This window comes from Oenanthe melanoleuca, chromosome 17, assembly GCF_029582105.1.
Source record: "Oenanthe melanoleuca isolate GR-GAL-2019-014 chromosome 17, OMel1.0, whole genome shotgun sequence".
NCBI lineage: Eukaryota > Metazoa > Chordata > Aves > Passeriformes > Muscicapidae > Oenanthe > Oenanthe melanoleuca.
In genome coordinates this window covers 9,126,497-9,143,952 of record NC_079350.1, presented here as the reverse complement: position 1 = coordinate 9,143,952, position 17,456 = coordinate 9,126,497, and the positions used below count along the sequence as shown (strand labels likewise).

The following is a 17,456-nucleotide window of genomic DNA, read 5'->3' as shown; positions in this document are numbered from 1 at the left end:
GTCATGGAACAAAACAGGCTCTCAGATTTGACATCCAAAAAGCCCCTGTGGTGGAAGCACCCCCAGACCCTGGGCAGGCTGAAAGCACCCCAGAACCTCCTGAGCTGGGAGGGACTGACCAGGATCATTGATCTGGCTCCTGGCCCTGCACAGGCACCCCAAAAATGCCACTGGCAGCCTTGGGACCGTGACCTGAGGAGCCACATTAGGATTGTGGAGTTTGGCCTCTGTCTGGGTGGATAAGGAAATGGCATTTCCCTGATATTTGATCTTTTTGCTGTGAAGTGACCACCAAAAATGAGCTGGGAAAGATCTGCCAAGGAAGCATCACTGGGTGGGGAGTGAGAGGTGCTCTGACCTGAGGGCTGGGCTGGGCAGGCAGAGAAGCAGCAAAATTTCTTCATTTCTTATGGCTGCTCCTTTTCTGTCCCCTCATCCCAGTCAGGACCTTCTGAGCCTCAAGAGTCCAGGATTTTGGGGTTCTTTCAGCTGCTTTGTTGTTTCACCTCCCTGTTTCAGCCTATACTTTCCCCCAGAAAAAAAAAAGTTGTGCTGAAAAACTCTTGGAAAAACAAATTTCACTGGGAGAAAAAATGTGTTACAAGCAGGCCAAGGGAGAATAACAAGACAAATCCCAAACTCCAGGAATGTCAGCAGCTTGTTTTTCCTCCTTGTTTTTCCTCCTCTGGGCAAGGTGCAGAGCCAGCTGTGTGCCCCCAGGTGTTCTGGCTGCTGGGAACTCCTCCAGAGAGCTTTTTTTGGGGTCAGAGCTTCTCCCCACTCCACTGCTGCCATCTCCTTCCAAACCCTGCTGGGGATCCATGACCGGGGTGCTGCCAGAGGGGAAAACAGTTCAGGGAAGCAGAAATAAATTCCCTTTTTTCCCCAGTGCCACCAGCCTCTCAGAGCACGCAGGGCTGTGATTTCTCAAGCCCCGCTGGCAGCTCACAAATGCTCCCACATCTCACTGCTGGTTATGAATGATGAGGAGCTAAAAATAGGGGCTTGTTAGTGCTTTGATGAATTGAGCTGGATGCAGGAATTATGGCTACAAACGTTCCTGGAAACGTTGCCTTTCACTTCTGTGGCTTCTGGGAGCACTGGGATGATCATCTTCTCGTGGCAGATTGAAAACCACAGTTAAGGGGTCCACAAATGCACTTTTCTCCAGGTTATTTTCTATCAAATTTGCTTCCTTGGTATTTGTGGCTCTTCTGCACTCTGAATCCATTAGCAAGCCAAAGAATAAAAGTATGTAAGTAGATGTGAAAAATAGACTTTAATTCTCACTGTTCAGATATTTGCTTAAGAGAAAATGGGATAGAGGAGCTGAAATACATTCTCAGATAACAAAGTTGTTGGCGAGTTAAATCTATAATTTGATTCTTGGGCTAAGTCCTTTATTCAGCTGACAAATGTGCAAATGCAGAGCTCTGTGTGCAGTTAAGGATTTGGGAATTGTGGCCAGGAGGAATTATTAGCTGCAATTTGTGAAGAGTTTTGGATTGCTTAGAAATGGGAGCATTTACCACTTTCCTCGGACACAATTCGTCAATAAAAAGATTAGGTGGAAGTAATCAAATCTATTCCTGTAAAGTATTTGTGCTGTAAAGTGTGAGCTGGAGTAAAGTGCAGGCAGAGAGAGATTGGTGGAGAGCCACAATTGCAGAATCAGCTGAGAGTCTCAACATTTTAAAGGGATTAGTTGACATTAAAAAGATTTCAAACCTTGTTTTGAACTCACAGGGCATTAACCTGGCAGTTCAGAGGGAGCAGGACAGGGGAGTGCCATAAACAGAATTTGTAGAATTGAGTGTGGAGGCTTGAAAGCTCTCAGTGCTCTTTTGACAGATGCGTAGAGAGATAAATAGATAGAGAAATAAATAGATAGGGAGATAAAGAGATAAAGAGATGAATGGATGTTGTTGCTTTGCAGAGGGGATGGAGAGCAGTGCAGAGATGCTGAACTCCCTTAACTCTCACCAGAGATCTGCTGCTGACTGGAATTCAAAGGCTGTTTTTTAATTCTCTTCCCATATAATAAATAAATATTAATGTATATTAATATGAATAAATATATAATATATAGAATGAATAAAGTAGAATAGAATAGAATAGAATAGAATAGAATAGAATAGAATAGAACAGAATAGATATTAAATAGGGTAGGATAGGATAGGATAGGATAGGATAGGATAGGATAGGATAGGATACAATACAATACAATACAATACAATACAATACAATACAATACAATACAATATTTTACAATACAATACAATACATATTAATTAACTAGAACAGAACAGAACAGAACGGAATGGACTGGAATAGAATAGAATAGAATAGAATAGAATACAATACAATACAATACAATACAATACTATACAATACTATACAATACAATACTATACAATACAATACAATGCAATACATATTAATTAAATAGAACAAAACAGAATGGAATAGAATGGAATAGAATAGAATAGAATAGAATAGAATAGAATAGAATAGAATAGAATAGAATAGAATAGAATAGAATAGAATAGAATAGAATAGAATAGAATAGAATAGAATAGAAATAATGATTGCAGCAGGAATCCCAGCGTGCTGCTCCTGCTGGTTTGTGCCAGCTCTCCCCCTGACTGTGACCCCCCGTGCTCCTGTCCCCGCAGGATCCGGCGCCTGTTCCACTACATCGTCAACCTGCGCTACTTTGAGATGGTGATCCTGATCGTCATCGCCCTCAGCAGCATCGCCCTGGCTGCAGAGGACCCTGTGCAAGCTGAGTCTCCCAGGAATGATGTGAGTGCCACCCAGAATTCCCACAATTTGGGATTTTCTCCTCCCAGCACAGGGCGTGTCTGCTCCCATCTCTGCAGGGTAAAGCCCTGTGCTGGCAGTGCAGAGCTAAAGCTGCCTTTGGTGACTCACTCTGCTGGTTTGGAAACATTTCCTGGAATTTATACCTGCCAAAACCTGGGCAGTCTCCCTTGTAGCTGACAAGGACGTGTTTCCCTATAACACATTGTCCTGGTTTGAAGGACAGGTATCTGCCAATAGAGGCAGGAGCTTCTCTTTGAAAAGGAGAATGTAAACCCCCCTCCCTCCAAATTATTATAATTTTGAAATTAAGGGGCTCTCAGGCAAAGATTGGGGAATTAGGAATAACAGTTCTTTACTAGGAAAATTAAAATAGAAATGCAGTATTACATAAAACAATCCCAAAAACCACTGACAGAGACAGAATATAAACTGACACCCGTCAGTCAGTCAGGGTGTTGGCACAGTCCCATTCAATGGTGGCTGCATCCTCCTGCAGGGGCAGATGTGGTTCAGCTGGAGCAGTGCTCCTGGAGAAGGTGCAGTTTCCTCTGAAGCTCCAGGGATGATGTGGAAAGGTCTGGTTTTCCTCTGGAATCCAGTGGGAAGAAGGTTCCTTGGTGTCCAAAATGTCAGTTTTTATCTGGGTAGGAAAGGCTTGGCTGCTCCCCTGGCTGGAGCATCTCCCAGTGGGATGATGGAATTTTATCAGTCATGCCCTGGGACTCACTGGCCATTAACAGGAGATATCTCCTGGAGGGAGGATGGGCTGTGGGAAGATAAAGATGATTGCCCAGCTGGTTTAAAGATGGCCCATGAGCAGATAATGTGTGCCAGGAGATCAGGGTCACTGCCCCAGCTGGGTTAACAGATGGGGACAGAATTCACATTTCTGGTCACATCCTGTATTGCAACCCAAGACACACATAAAAATATGATAAGGTACATTTTTGGGAAGGATAAAGATTTGACAGGAAGGTCTCACAGATATGTATGTATAACAGAAAGATCTTTGAATACAGAATCTGAAGAAGGAATATAAATGATAACAAGTTTTTATGTAGAAGAAAAGAATTGCAGAGCCAGTTTTACTGGGTAACTAGGAAGGCAAAGAGCAAGTGAGTTGAAAGGGGCTTTTAGGATAAATTCCTGTCCCTTTCTGCTGCTTCAACCACATCTGAGTTTGAGTGTTTGGAGATCAGGGGTTGTGTGGCTGCTGTGGCTCTGCAAAGCTGGCACTGCATTCTGCAGTGGGAAAAGCTGCTGGATAAACTCCTGAGAAAAGGATGTTCAAACTTTTCATTTTGAAATAGCCCTTCTGCCTCGGGAAACCTGCCAGAAATGCAGGTGCAGTGTGGCAAGGACTGGGAAAATACTGCTTTAAATCAGATAATTCAGGTTTGTGCCTAAATTATCTGAAACACAGCTGGTTTTTGTCCAACCCAGCTGGTTTTTGTCCATCCCAGCAGACAGAGCACTGCTGGATTAGATAATTTACTCCTTGCTCATGTGCAGGTTATTTCAGTGTGTGGCCTTCCCTAACACTCATTTCCCTTTCCCACCCAGGCTCTGAAATACCTGGATTATATATTTACAGGAGTCTTCACCTTTGAGATGGTGATCAAGGTAAGAACTTCTCCAAGCAGAGGTTCACCTCCTCTGTCAGATTTATTTGTGAGAAGCTGGAGGAAGGGTGGGGCAGGACAGAGAGCTCTGACTTGGGAGCAGCTCTCTCCTTAATCTCATATTTTATGCAGGAAAATCAGGATATCTTTAGGAGCTGTGGCTGTGTAAGAGGATAAGAATTTGGGAAGACAACAGGAGCTTCCAGACCTTCCTGAGACACTCCTGATTCTTCCCTTTTCCTTTGGCACTGAGCAGGAATATTAATAACAGCTGATTCTTGCTTTGGCATGTTTCAAAGAGCTGAGAATTATTTTTTACTTAGTAGGGTGACAGGTTTTGCCAGAACTGAGGGCCAGTGACCTCCCAGAGAGCAATTCCATAAAGTCAGGATTCAGTGCTGGGGCAAGGCAGGAGTTGGGTTTTCCTGTCAGAGCAAGATGCAAGAGATGCAGAATAAACCCAGGATTAATGCAGGTGTGTGCAAAACATCCTAGGGAGCAGTGAGAGCTCTCATTTCTCATTTTGGTTTATTGATTTGAGCTTCATTTCTGGGAGAGTTTTCCTGTTGGAGAGGAGCAGCTTGGCCGAGTATCTCAGCAATGTGTGAAGGGTGCTCTGACCCAGACCCTCCTCCTGCCCCTTGGCAGGGTGCATTTGGGCCATGTTTTATTAAACCTCCTCCTTTCCCTGGCTTTTCCCTGCAGATGATTGACTTGGGGCTGCTGCTCCACCCTGGCTCCTATTTCCGTGACCTGTGGAACATCCTGGACTTCATTGTGGTCAGTGGGGCCTTGGTGGCTTTTGCCTTCTCGTAAGTTCATTTTCCTTCTGCTCCCACATCCCACAAATGAGTGAGGGGGGGAAGTCCCTGGCACAGTGGTTGTGGCTCCATTTCCCAGTGAAATGTTCAGTTCCTGCCCTTTTTCTTCTCGGGGTGGGGGTGGGAAGGAAAAGAATAAACCCAAGGGAATTTGTGCTGTGGAATCTCGTGGAAATCCTCCCAGCTTTAGGCTGAGCCCATTCACTGCTCATTCAAACTCGCAGCCAGGATTTCTGTGACTCTCTGGCCAAGTTCTTTTCAGGAATTCCCTGTAACACTTTGTGTCTCCAGTCAGTGGTTGGGAGAATTGCTCTCATCTTGAAAAAACAGTTCAAGAAATCAGCTGATTACTCAGTGAACTCTTGGCAAACCCTTATTTTCAGAGTTGTGGATATTTCTGCTTCACAAACTTTTCCTATTTCTCTCCTTTTCTCTCCTCTCTCTGTATTTCCACTATTTTCACTTTCAGTGCTCCCTGCCTCAAACCCAGCTCTGTATTTATGCCTTTAAATAATACCCACGATCTTCTTTCATGTCAAGGAGGATTTTGAGCAACAAACAATAGAGAGAATAGGAGAAATAACTTAAAAAATTAAGATTAGCTTCTCATTTGAGCCTTTTTTCTTGGAGACAACCAGAGGAAGAGCAATGCAGGTCCTCCCAACCTTCAGGAGCCGAGCTGGAGAATGGAAAGAAATTTTCCACTGGGATTGTTGTTTGCAAATCCTTTCCTGAGAAACAATAGGAGGGACCTGGAAGCAGGCAGCGGGACATGACCGCTTTAATCTCCTGCTAAATTAGCCCCGAGCAATTAGGGGATGTTCAGCAGCCCCGGTTTGGAGCCTGGTGATTAGAGGAGAGGAAATTGTTTCACTTGCTAAATGAGAATTAGCAGCGTTTCACTCGCTAATGAGAAAAGCATCCACCTTTGTCAGGGAGCGTGGCTGGGCTGCTTTGGAAATTTATTTAACACAGGTAAATCCCTGCTCCTGCCTCAACTCTGCACAAAAGAAAAAAAAAAAAAAAAAAAAAAAAAAAAAAAAAAAAAAAAAAAAAAAAAAAAGTTGCCTTTCTAGGAAAATGTTCCTCAGCAATTTTTCGTTTTCTGAGCTGTCAAAATTCCTGTCACATCGAGGCTGGGAGATTTGTGTTTTAATTTTGCTTTTCTTCAGTGCAAATGCTGAATGTAAATAAACCCTCTAAGTTAAATTGACCAAAAAGTAGATGGGCAGGATTGATGTTTTAGGTGTGATTTTTGGGGATGTTGAAATCTGGGCGGTGCCTGATCCTTCACCAGTTTAGTTTGGTCTTGGAGAAAATCATATTCAACATAAAGTTTTCAAAGGGATGCTGCCCTGCCCTCTTTAAACATTTTGTCCCTCATTAAAAATCAGATTTTTGGAGGAGCAGACTGCTCCTTGTCTTGGTGAATATCCTGCTAACCTAAAATTTAATATACAAAATCAAGCTGCTTTTTAAACTTGACTCGACATGTGCAGGGTTTTATTTCCCTGCACTTGAAATATATCTGTGGAACATCTCTCAAAATTAGATTGACTTAAGCCAGACTGAGTTAATAGAAAAATTAACTTTAAAAAGCCATGTAGCAACATTAGAATTTAACAAAGCTCCTCTGAATGGGAGAGAGGTAGAGAAGTAAAATAATCACAAAAAATAACCCAAAGTCTGAGGTTCCATGAGAATTTCCCTTTTCCATCAGGAATTCAAACTTCCAAGCCTGATGGGAGAAAGGGAATTTTGGGAGCCCTGTGCTGTGAGAACAAACCTCAGACAGCCTTTAAAACATCTTCTCTTTGAACACGACTTTCTTTGGAGGGAGATTTTCCTTGCTTGATTTATGCATTAAAATGAAGAATTTTTAATCTTTCTGAGGCTTTTCCTGCTCAGGTTTTCTTCTGTTGCTGATGTTGGGCCATGAATATCTAACAGCACCTCATCAGCCTTTAAATAAATTACTTCTACATCCCCTGCTTTATAATGGGTGCCCCAAGCTGCTTTTATTTTCCACTGTGAGTGAGTCTTGAGCAGGGTTTTACAGCCAGGGACTGCATAAACCCTGCCTAGTTACTGTCTCCCAGATTAAAGTCAGACAAGATTATTTGTGAGACTCAGGAAAATTTGAATTTCTTCTGTGATTTTTGTGCTTTTTGTAAGCCCTGCTCCCCATCCCTGTAGGAAACATCAAACCCAGGGAATTCCTGCAGCTTCTCTGGAAAATCAGTCATTCCTAGGAAATGATTTTTCCCTCTCCCAGTTCTGGATCCTGACAGGGCAGAGCTGTGACTTAGGCCCAGCTGCTGGTTTGGTTAAACCAGATGGACACACAGAGCCAGCTGGATGTTGCTAATCCCAAAAAGGAGCTTCTGGAGACTCTTTGTTGTTCCATCAGTTGGATTTTTCCAGCAAATCCTACAGCCCTGTCACCTTCCTCAATGTCATTAAAAATGGGATTTAAGTGCAGTCACCACTTTGTTTGCAAGAACCCAGCACTGTCACGTGCAGGGTGGGATTTAATTCATGGGTTTGGCCTCCTTGCTGTCCACTGAAGGTGATGTGAACCAACTTCTTGCTGAATTATCCCATCCCCAAAAACCTGGGAATAGCAGAGCTCCCTGAAACGCTCCCCTCTGGAATTTTGCAGCAGCCTGTGTTCATTTAAGCATTTGAGATGGTATCAGTCACTGGTACAAGACTGATAAAACCCAGCTCTCAGAGCAGCTGTGGGTTTTCTTCCTGCCTGCAGCTCTTTAGAAGCAGCTCTGTGGTTAGAAAAAATAAAAAACAAATTTCAAACAACACCCCTGGAGTGATGCTGGGAACAATAATATGATGATGATAATAATGAACTGATGTTTTCCATTTAGCAAAGGATTTCAAAGAGAAATCCCTTTCTTTTTTTGGAGATAAACACTCCACAAAAACCCAGACATGTTTGAAATGGAAGCACACAAAAAACCCGTGGAAACTTGTCACCAAAATCTCTCAGCCCCAGGTGCAAAATGTACTTGGGAGGAGCAGCTGAGGGAGAGCAGCAAAGATGTGGCCTGGAAAAATTTGGAACAGAGGAAAGGTGGCTGAGATGCCCAGAATTTTGGGGAAAAACAACAACTAGTGGAAGTTATTTCTCCCAGAGTGGGGGAGAAGAGCTGTGGAGGTGATTTTGGAAGGGCTGGTCCAGCAGGGAATGGGGGATTTCTGTCCCTTCCCTCTGGCTCCTCTGTGGAGTTGGTGGGAGTGGGCCAGGGGCTGGGGGGGTCTCTCTGATGTTTCTGTTTGTCATTGACTCTGCTCTTTCTTTGTCTTCTCCTCGCTGGAATCTCTCTCTAGGAGTTTCATGGGGTAATATGTTCTTCCTGTCTCTTGCTGCTCTGTTTTGCCTGTCCAACTCGTGTCCACACACTTTGCCACTGTGGAGACACCCCAGCCATGTTCCACCCATCACATCGACCCCCTGTCCCTTTACTGCTCATTATCCAGTGAAATGTATTATTTTTCCTCATCCATCCTGATTTTCCTTCAGCAGAGAGAGGAGCAGGCTGGAAATCCAAGCCAGAGAGTCAAAAACCACATGGAGATAGATCTGTACCAAAAAGATTTGAGGGGCTGACTTAGTGGGCACTGATGGGTGAGGTTTAATTCATGAAAATCTTAACAACCAGGTTTAAAGGAGCAGTTTGAGTCTCTTTCAGAGGATTCCACCTCTGAACAGCCAAGCTGGAAGCTCCAGCACTAATTCAGTGACCCAGCTGGGATCCAGGCTCTGATACTGGGGAAAGTCTCTGCCACGAACACAGAGCTCAGGGAGCTTTTAGCAGGGGAGATCTGTGAACAAAGAGTTCTTAAATTGTATTTAACCCTGTGCAAGAGGCAGTTTGCTGTCAGTGCAGGGCAGGGTGGGAGGCAGAGCTGTGTCCTGTGTCCCCAGGAGCTCCAGGGGGATCCTCCACAGCAAGGAGGGTGCCAAGAAAAGCCTTTAACGTGGTCCAGGAAATTTGGCACTTGGTTCTTTCTGCTCTCTAGGAAAGCAGAGGATTTAGGGCAGGAAGAGGGTGGCTTTGTGCCTGGGCAGGGTGGGGTGACCTCATTTACTCTTCCAGGGAGGAACTGACTCTGCCAGGAGGATTCCAGGCAATCACAGAAGGCAGAGGCTCCACCTCACCCTGAATTTTTGATGCCCTGGCTCTGAGAGGTTCATGTCACCTGAAATCAGAGCTGCTGGCAGCAGCAACAGGAACAAGCAGCTTCCATTTGAAAGAGCCACTAAATTTTTAAAGGTTCTTTTATTTATTAAAGGGAGAAAAGGCTTTGCAAAGCTCTTTCAAAATATTCTTAATGTTTTAAATGAACAGGCAGCAAACTGACACAGAAAACAGCAACAAAACAGCACTGGCCTAATGCACCCAAAATTGATCTAATGCAATTTTTTTTTGTGGTATTCTCTTTTTTTTTTCCTTCTTTCTTTTCTTCTTTTCTCTTTTTTTTTTTTTTTTCTTTTTTTTTTTTTTTTTTTTTTTTTTCTTCTGTCTGCCTTTGTCCTGCTCTCCTCTATAGCTCTTACTCAAGATTCAGCTCTCCTGGATGTTGCAGTTGTTATTCTGCAGTCAATTAAAACCTTCTCCTTCCATGGCAATGTGTTGTTGTCGTGAGGAATATCCAGGTCAGATGTGTGCTTGGATACACCTTTTCACTGAATCCCAGCTCCATCTGGACCTTTTATTTTCTTGGACATCTGGCTTTGTATGAAAGCAGCAATAAAACCCCAATATTGGCAGAGAGGGTTTTTAAAAACACCCAAACCCAACCCTTAGGGTTTTATTTGACAGAAGAGTTGCAGAGGATCCTTTTAATTAAAATTCAATTTGCATCACTCTGGGTCAGAGCACCAGCAAAAGCTTTTCCTATGGCAGGGACCTTACTGTGACAAGAAATGGGAGGTTTTTTATTTCCCCAGGATTCTCTATATGGCTCAGAGCATAAATCCCATTAAGATTTAATTGGCTCACGCTCTTTATTTGCTTAAGTGCCTGAATGGAAAGAAATCAGTCAGCTCTTCTTAGTGTCCTCTGCTGAGGCAGAAGGAATTCTGTGTGACTGGAGCTGTCTGCTCCACCTCTGAGCTCGCTCATCCAGGGTTTGCTCTTTAAAATTACAATTAAATTTATTAAATCTGCAGAAATTCTTGCTTCAGGCGTGGAGGGAGGGCAGGGCAATGTCTCAGTCCTGGCTGGAGGCCTCGTTAGGGCAGTTGTTAATTGCCACAATGGTGGTTTGGGTCTGTGGAGAGGGGAGAGGGGGGAGCACCAGGTGGGAATATCCTGGATATTCCCAGGAATATCCAGAGCTGAGCCCTGCTGGGCTGGGGGCTGGAGGGGAGCAGAGCAGAGCAGAGCTCTGGGCTCAGTGTCCTCAGTGTCCCCTTCCCTGGCCCAAAGTCTCCCTTTCCCCTCCCTCAGCCCTCCCCTGGTGTAGCTGTAATTTTGGGGGTGCAGGAGCTCCCTAGCCCCCCCTTCAAGCAGCTCCTTAGAGTTTGGATAGCTCAGAACTTTAGCAGCAGCTCACAGCTACTCGCTAGCAACAGACAAAGGCTTGAGACAGTTTATTATCCTAGAAGGGAATTGCTAACAACAGTCCAATTACATTAAACAATAAAAGGGTATTTATAGGTTTCTGGAGGATTGACTTTTTATCCAATAGGATTCACACATTTCAAAGTAACCAATTATCTTTAAATTCTAAGTAAGAAAAAGAACCAATGGAAATCCTAAAAGATAACGGGAGCTGAGATAGGAAAGAGGGCCCCTGTCCTTAGGAATTCCTTTGTTCTAAGGGATAAGATTCCAGGGGCCAGTTTTAGGGGAGTTTGGATTTCCCACACCTGGCTTTCCCCAGCAGGGCAGGGCTGGGGCTGGCAGAGGTGCAGCAGCAGAGGGGCCAGCCCAGGGCATGGGGTGGCCACCAGCCCTGAACAGATGGCATCTGTGGCATCTCCTTGGCCACGACCCATTTCCCCTTTTGCCATTCCCACCCTCCTGGAGAGGCTGTTCTGCAGCCACACTGGGGAGCTCCAGCTCTGGTGACACCCAGGTGACCAAACAGGGACACAGCTGAAAGCAAACCTGCAAAGCCACGCCTAGGCCAGACCTTCAGCTCTGCTAAAACCTGACAAAAAATGCAGTAAAAGCTCTGCTTCGTCTAGAGCAGATCAAAGGTCTCTAATCAGAATCAAATATTGCTTTAAAAATATATAATAGTTATTTAGTTATTTTTAAATTGGTCCTGCAGCTCTGGGAGTAAATCCAGTGCCTGGATTTAGAGCCATGTCAATAGTCAGGGTCTGCTTGGGATGGATTAAAATGGCCCAAAAAAAGCCCTGAAGGAGAGAGGGAGAGCTCAGGGACCTGTCTGTCCTGTTCCCCCTCTCCTCCACTTCCACTAAATCTTGTGGGAAGGAAATTTCTCCTCGAGATCCAACCCACAGCCCTCTGAGAATTCCTCCTGGAAAACCTCCTGGAGTTTTCCCGATATTTTTCTTAATAATGCCTGGAATTTTGACTGGCTTGAGGTGTTTCAGTGTTAATTTTAGAACTATTTCTGGCCATTTTCAAATGGATATTGTGGGGATTTTTGCACGTCTTAGTGGGAATTTGTTAGGCCAAATTTATCCTGGAGATTTCCCGATGTTTTTGTTAATAATAACTGGAATATTGACCAGTTTGGGGTGTTTCAGTGTCGATTTTAGGACTATTTCTGGCCATTTTCATTTGGATTTTGCGGGGATTTTGTTAGGCCAAACACTCTCTTACTGTCTCCCTCTTACTGCATTCCCAGACAACAGCAATGCCTGGTGATGGGCCAGGGGGACTGGAGGCAGGAATGTGGGTGTGGGTGGAGATTCCTGCCCAGCATCACTACTGAGAATTACAGTTTTAGGAGTGAGTTCTTCATCCTTTGGAAGTGGATGCATTTCCTGAAAGATCCTTCCCAGGGCTGGGGGGTTTCCTCCACTCCTGGTGCTCCTCCCTCAGCACAGGGTTAGGGCAGGCTGGGGAAGCTTTGCAGCCCCTCACAAAGCTCCAGGGATCTCTGGTACTCCCATTATTTCCCTCTTGGAGAAGGGGAATGCTCAGCAGCCTGGAGAGCACAGAATAGGTGTGTCAGCATCTGTCCCACACCTTCTTCATCCCCACCTCAGTCCCAGAGCCAAACTCCAGCCATGAATAAAACTCTGTTCCAGACTTCCATCCATTTTCCACTCCATGTGAAACGAAGGGAATGTTGTTGTTTTGCTGTGGGGTTGGAAGAAGATGTACCTGTTGTCTTCTTTTGTTTCTTTATTTTGGAAGTGCACGAGGAAAGGAACTCTGTATTCCCCTAAATCCCCTCTTGATGTTAACAAGAGGAACATTCTCAAGCCTTGCACTCGGTTTTAACAAAACCTAAACCCAACTGTGACTGACAGCACCTGCATGCCTGAGTGGGGAGTTGGCCCAGCACTGTTCCAGGCATGTAATATATTGCATATTACATGTTCCTGCATGGGATTGGTGGCATGTCCTCCAGGGGAGACTCAGGGATGAGGGAACAGGCTCTGAGCCCCAGGAGAGCTCTGTCCCTCACCAGGAAGGCTCCAAAACCCTCTTGGCACAATGTTCCTGCCAGAGAAGTGCACGGAGAAACACCCCCTGCCTCATCCAGAAACACCCCAACCTCCAAAAGCAAACACCCAAACATCCCCTGCCTCATCCAGAAACACCCAAACACCCCCTGCCTCATCCACAAACACCCCAACCTCCAAAAGCAAACACCCAAACACCCCCTGCCTCATCCACAAACACCCCAACCTCATCCAGAAACACCCAAACACCCCCTGCCTCATCCAGAAACACCCCAACCTCATCCAGAAACACCCAAACACCCTCTGCCTCATCCACAAACACCCAAACACCCCCTGCCTTATCCAGAAACACCCCAACCTTCAAAAACAAACACCCAAACACCCCCTGCTCATCCAGAAACACCCCAACCTCCAAAAACAAACACCCAAACACCCCCTGCTCACCCACAAACACCCCCTGCCTCGTGCAGCTGGGAGGGAAGAGCCAGGTGTGGCTCTGTCCCTTTTCCTGCTGAGCCTCCTGTCCCAGCCTGGGATCAGTGTCCAGCTGTGGAATTGGGGCAGGAGTGGCTGGGAGGTGACAAAGCCTGAGCCCTGCCAGGACCTGTCCTGCCCCAGCCTCCTCCTCTGTGCTGCTGAGACATCCCAGGTGAGGCTGGGTCACCCTGCCTGCAGCCCTGGTGGGGATGGACACAAAACCTCTCAGAGCATCCCCAAACCCAAGCAACTCCACCACCAAAGCCACCCGGGACAGCCACAGATCTCCCAGAGAGTGACCTGGGGAACAAATGATTCCCTCTGTTGTTCTTGTGCCCTTTTCTCCCCTGCAGAGGAACCAAAGGCAAGGACATCAACACCATCAAGTCCCTGCGAGTCCTGCGTGTCCTCAGGCCCCTGAAGACCATAAAAAGGCTGCCAAAACTGAAGGTTAGAAAATAATCCAAATTTTTCCTTCTTCTACTCAATCCAAGTTGTTTCTGTTGCTTTGATTTCATTGCAATGAATCTCTCTGCCAGATGAGCACAGCTGGGCAGATGTTGAGCCAATGTCAAACACTTGGTGCTTGGGCAATCTCAGGGACTTGTGTGAATCCACATGAAAATAAAACCTCTACAAATAGAAAAAATAACAGAAATAAATCAAATTACAGTTTATAAGCGGGATGCTCTTCAATGTGATAAAGGAGGAAATGAGGTTGGGAGGGTTTGGCTTTCCCTGGAGAATTTAACATGAATATTGCAAGGTTTTCCACAGGCTGTCCAAAGAGATTTCTCATTGCTATGGGTGAAGCTTTAATTTATTCATCTTTCTATTAAAGAATCCATAGTTCAGGGGTTTATCCCTAGAACACTGATCTAAAAAATAAAAAATCAATTTAATGGCCTGTGATTATTAATCCAACACCAACAATTTGAGACCCTGCAAAGAGAGAAGGGAAGGAGTTAACCAAACTCAATAATTTCTGGTTTAGGGACTCTTCAGTACCTTTTGTGGGCTGTTTTCTGTGAGAGCTGGGGAAAAAGCAATGAATGTTTTGGAAAATGTGTTTGACAATTCCTGTTTTCAAATAAAAATAAGGGTCAGCTGTTCTGTAGATTTGCTTTTGTCTGAGCCCATTCATGCTTAAATAATTTTAGTTTTAAGCACACTCAATTTATCTGAAAAGAAACATTAATGTTGGAGCATGTAGAAATTTCAGGTAGGATGTCTGGGCTGATCTCAGAGACTTCCATCAGGATTTCTGGATTAATCAGAGATTTCCATCAGGATGTCTGGGCTGATCTCAGAGACTTCCATCAGGATTTCTGGATTAATCAGATATTTCCATCAGGATTTCTGAGTTGATCACAGGGATTTCCATCAGGATTTCTGGGCTGATTTGAAGGATTTCCATCAGGATTTCTGAGTTGGTCACAGGGATTTCCATCAGGATTTCTGGGTTGATCAGGAGTGTAGTTCTGTGAATTATTCCATTCAGAAGAACAGGAGCAGGATTGTACAAACCCTGTGCTTAGGCAGGGGCTGCTCAATTTCTGGTATTATGACAAACTTCTGACTAAAATAAAACTGCAAATTACTTGTAATGAATCAGGGCCTCGTACCCACGTAGGAAATGGGTTTGAGGAGTTCTTTGCAGGGAGTTCAGGGGTGTATGTGCTGACTCATTTTGACAGACAGCTCTTTAGAAAAATATTTATTTTTCTAAAGCATTTTGTTGTTTTGTGTCTGGTATTTTTTCCTTATTATTCCAACAGCTTTCACCCAGCCACTGGAAGTAAAATCAAAACAAGTGCAATTTTCATTTAATAATGGAATTTTTGCTCAGGACTAATAATGTGGTTGTCTTTATAAATGTTATGAGCAGCATCAGAAAATTCACAGCCAAAGTTGTGGAAAAAGCAGGAGATGAAGGAAGCTGGAGTTCTTTCTCACAGCTTTGGGAAGTGTTTGGGAAGTGAAAATCCATCGAAGCATCCATGGGTGGTGGGATGGGTAATGAGTCCCAAATGAGAGAGGTTTAGGTGGGATATTGGCAGGAATTGTTCCCTGGGAGGGTGGGCAGGCCCTGGCACAGCTGTGGCTGCCCCTGGATCCCTGGCAGAGCCCAAGGCCAGGCTGGACACTGGGGACAGTGGGAGGAGGGAATGATGATCTTGAAGGTCCCTTCCACCCAAACCCTTCTGTGACTCTGAGCGTGGTTAACCGGCGGTGCCAAGATTTTGGATGAACTTTTCCTTTCTTCCCACCCCCTGACCTTGCCCCCCTGCACCCCCAGGCTGTCTTTGACTGCGTGGTGAACTCCCTGAAGAACGTCCTCAACATCCTCATCGTTTACATGCTCTTCATGTTCATCTTCGCCGTCATCGCCGTGCAGCTCTTCAAGGGACGCTTCTTCTACTGCACCGACGAGTCCAAGGAGCTGGAGAAGGACTGCAGGTACAGCTGGGAGCAGGGAGTGTGGGCTGGCCCCAAGGCAGGATTTCTGACTGGGAAGAGGCTCTTGTAAATAGCAATAATTCAGCACAGCATTCTGGAGGGGAATTTTCCCTTCTTTTCCTTTAACAGCTGTGTCATTCAGGATCTTCTTCCCTGGGAAAAAGCTGGGTGTGGTTTTTCAGAAGGGGTTTTGATAGTGTGACTCTTTCCACTTGTTGCCTCAATTCTTAGAGCTGCTGAGAATTAGAAAAACACACTGAATAAATAATCAGAAGCATGGGATGTTACAGAGCTAATAATTAGTGAGGAGAGGAACAGAATGTGAATATCTTAAAAGCCCTGTCATGTTTTGTCCTTCCCAGCAGCCAGGCAAGGTGTGTTACTCCACAATGTGCACTGCATTTGCTTTTTTCTTGGCACTCAAAGCACTTCCTCAGCACTGTCCTGCTCTGCCCATCCCTCTCCTGCTGCCTGGCACCTGCAGGGCATGTCCTGGTGGGATCCTTGGGGCTGTCACTGCAGTTCTTCCTTGGAAAAATGCAGATAAATTATGGAAAGGAATGTGAAATTACAGAATAGGATAGGTTGGAGAGGGTTCTTGTCTTGGTTTGAAAGACAGGTGTTTGCCAAGAAAGGCAGGAGCTTTCTTTGAAATGGAGAATGTAAATCCCCTTCCTCTAAATTATTATAATTTTGAAATTAAGGGGTTCTCAGGCAAAGATTGGGGAATTAGGAATAACAGTTCTTTACTAGGAAAATTAAAATAGAAATGCAGTATTACACAGAACAATCCCAAACCCTGCCAGAGTCAGAATCCAAGCTGACACCCGTCAGTCAGTCAGGGTGTTGGCACAGTCCCATTCAATGGTGGCTGCATCCTCCTGCAGGGGCAGATGTGGTTCAGCTGGAGCAGTGCTCCTGGAGAAGGTGCAGTTTCCTCTGAAGCTCCAGGGATGATGTGGAAAGGTCTGGTTTTCCTCTGGAATCCAGTGGAAGAAAGGCAGCTTTGGTGTTCCAAATCTCAGTTTTTATCTGGGTAGGAAAGGCTTGGCTCCTCCCCTGGCTGGAGCATCTCCCAGTGGGATGATGGAATTTTATCAGTCATGCCCTGGGACTCAATGGCCCATTAACAAAAAGTATCTTCCTAGGAGAAGGATGGGAAAAGATAAAGATGACTGTCCCACCTGGTTTGAACAGATGACCCCTTAGCAGAGAGTATCTCCCATGGAAATAAAGATCACTGCTCCACCTGGTTTCAACAAATAGTGACAGAACACATACTTTGAGTCACATCCTGTATTGCAACCTAAGACAGTTCTCCACGTGCCAGGCTCCTAGGAATGGGACACATTTAGAAGTTAGATCCCACCCTGGACTAGGAGCCAGAGGTGCTTCCCCATCAAGTAAAAGTTTTCTGTGGGGTCAGACAATTGAGGGGCAGACATGGTGTTAATGGCTGGCTTTGCCTAATGAATTAATGAATGCCCTGATTAAAATCTCTTTCATTTTCAGACCTCAGGTCCAGTTCCCATGGCTAAAACTGGCTCAAAGATTGGCCTTTACTTCTGTCATGGACTTTGAGGAAGCCCCTTTGTCTTTAACCCACAGCACAGT

At 45.1% G+C, this 17,456-nt stretch overlaps 1 protein-coding gene across 1 annotated transcript in view; it reads left to right on the top strand.

The window, feature by feature from the left end:
* Nucleotides 1–17,456, top strand: part of LOC130260249 (voltage-dependent N-type calcium channel subunit alpha-1B-like) — a 155,476-nt gene that overhangs the window by 89,136 nt on the left and 48,884 nt on the right. Inside the window, exons 21-25 of the mRNA XM_056505472.1 lie at nt 2,676–2,805; nt 4,390–4,449; nt 5,154–5,260; nt 13,736–13,832; nt 15,682–15,842. Coding sequence (XP_056361447.1) covers nt 2,676–2,805; nt 4,390–4,449; nt 5,154–5,260; nt 13,736–13,832; nt 15,682–15,842 — 555 coding nt within the window. The remainder of the gene's footprint in view (nt 1–2,675; nt 2,806–4,389; nt 4,450–5,153; nt 5,261–13,735; nt 13,833–15,681; nt 15,843–17,456) is intronic.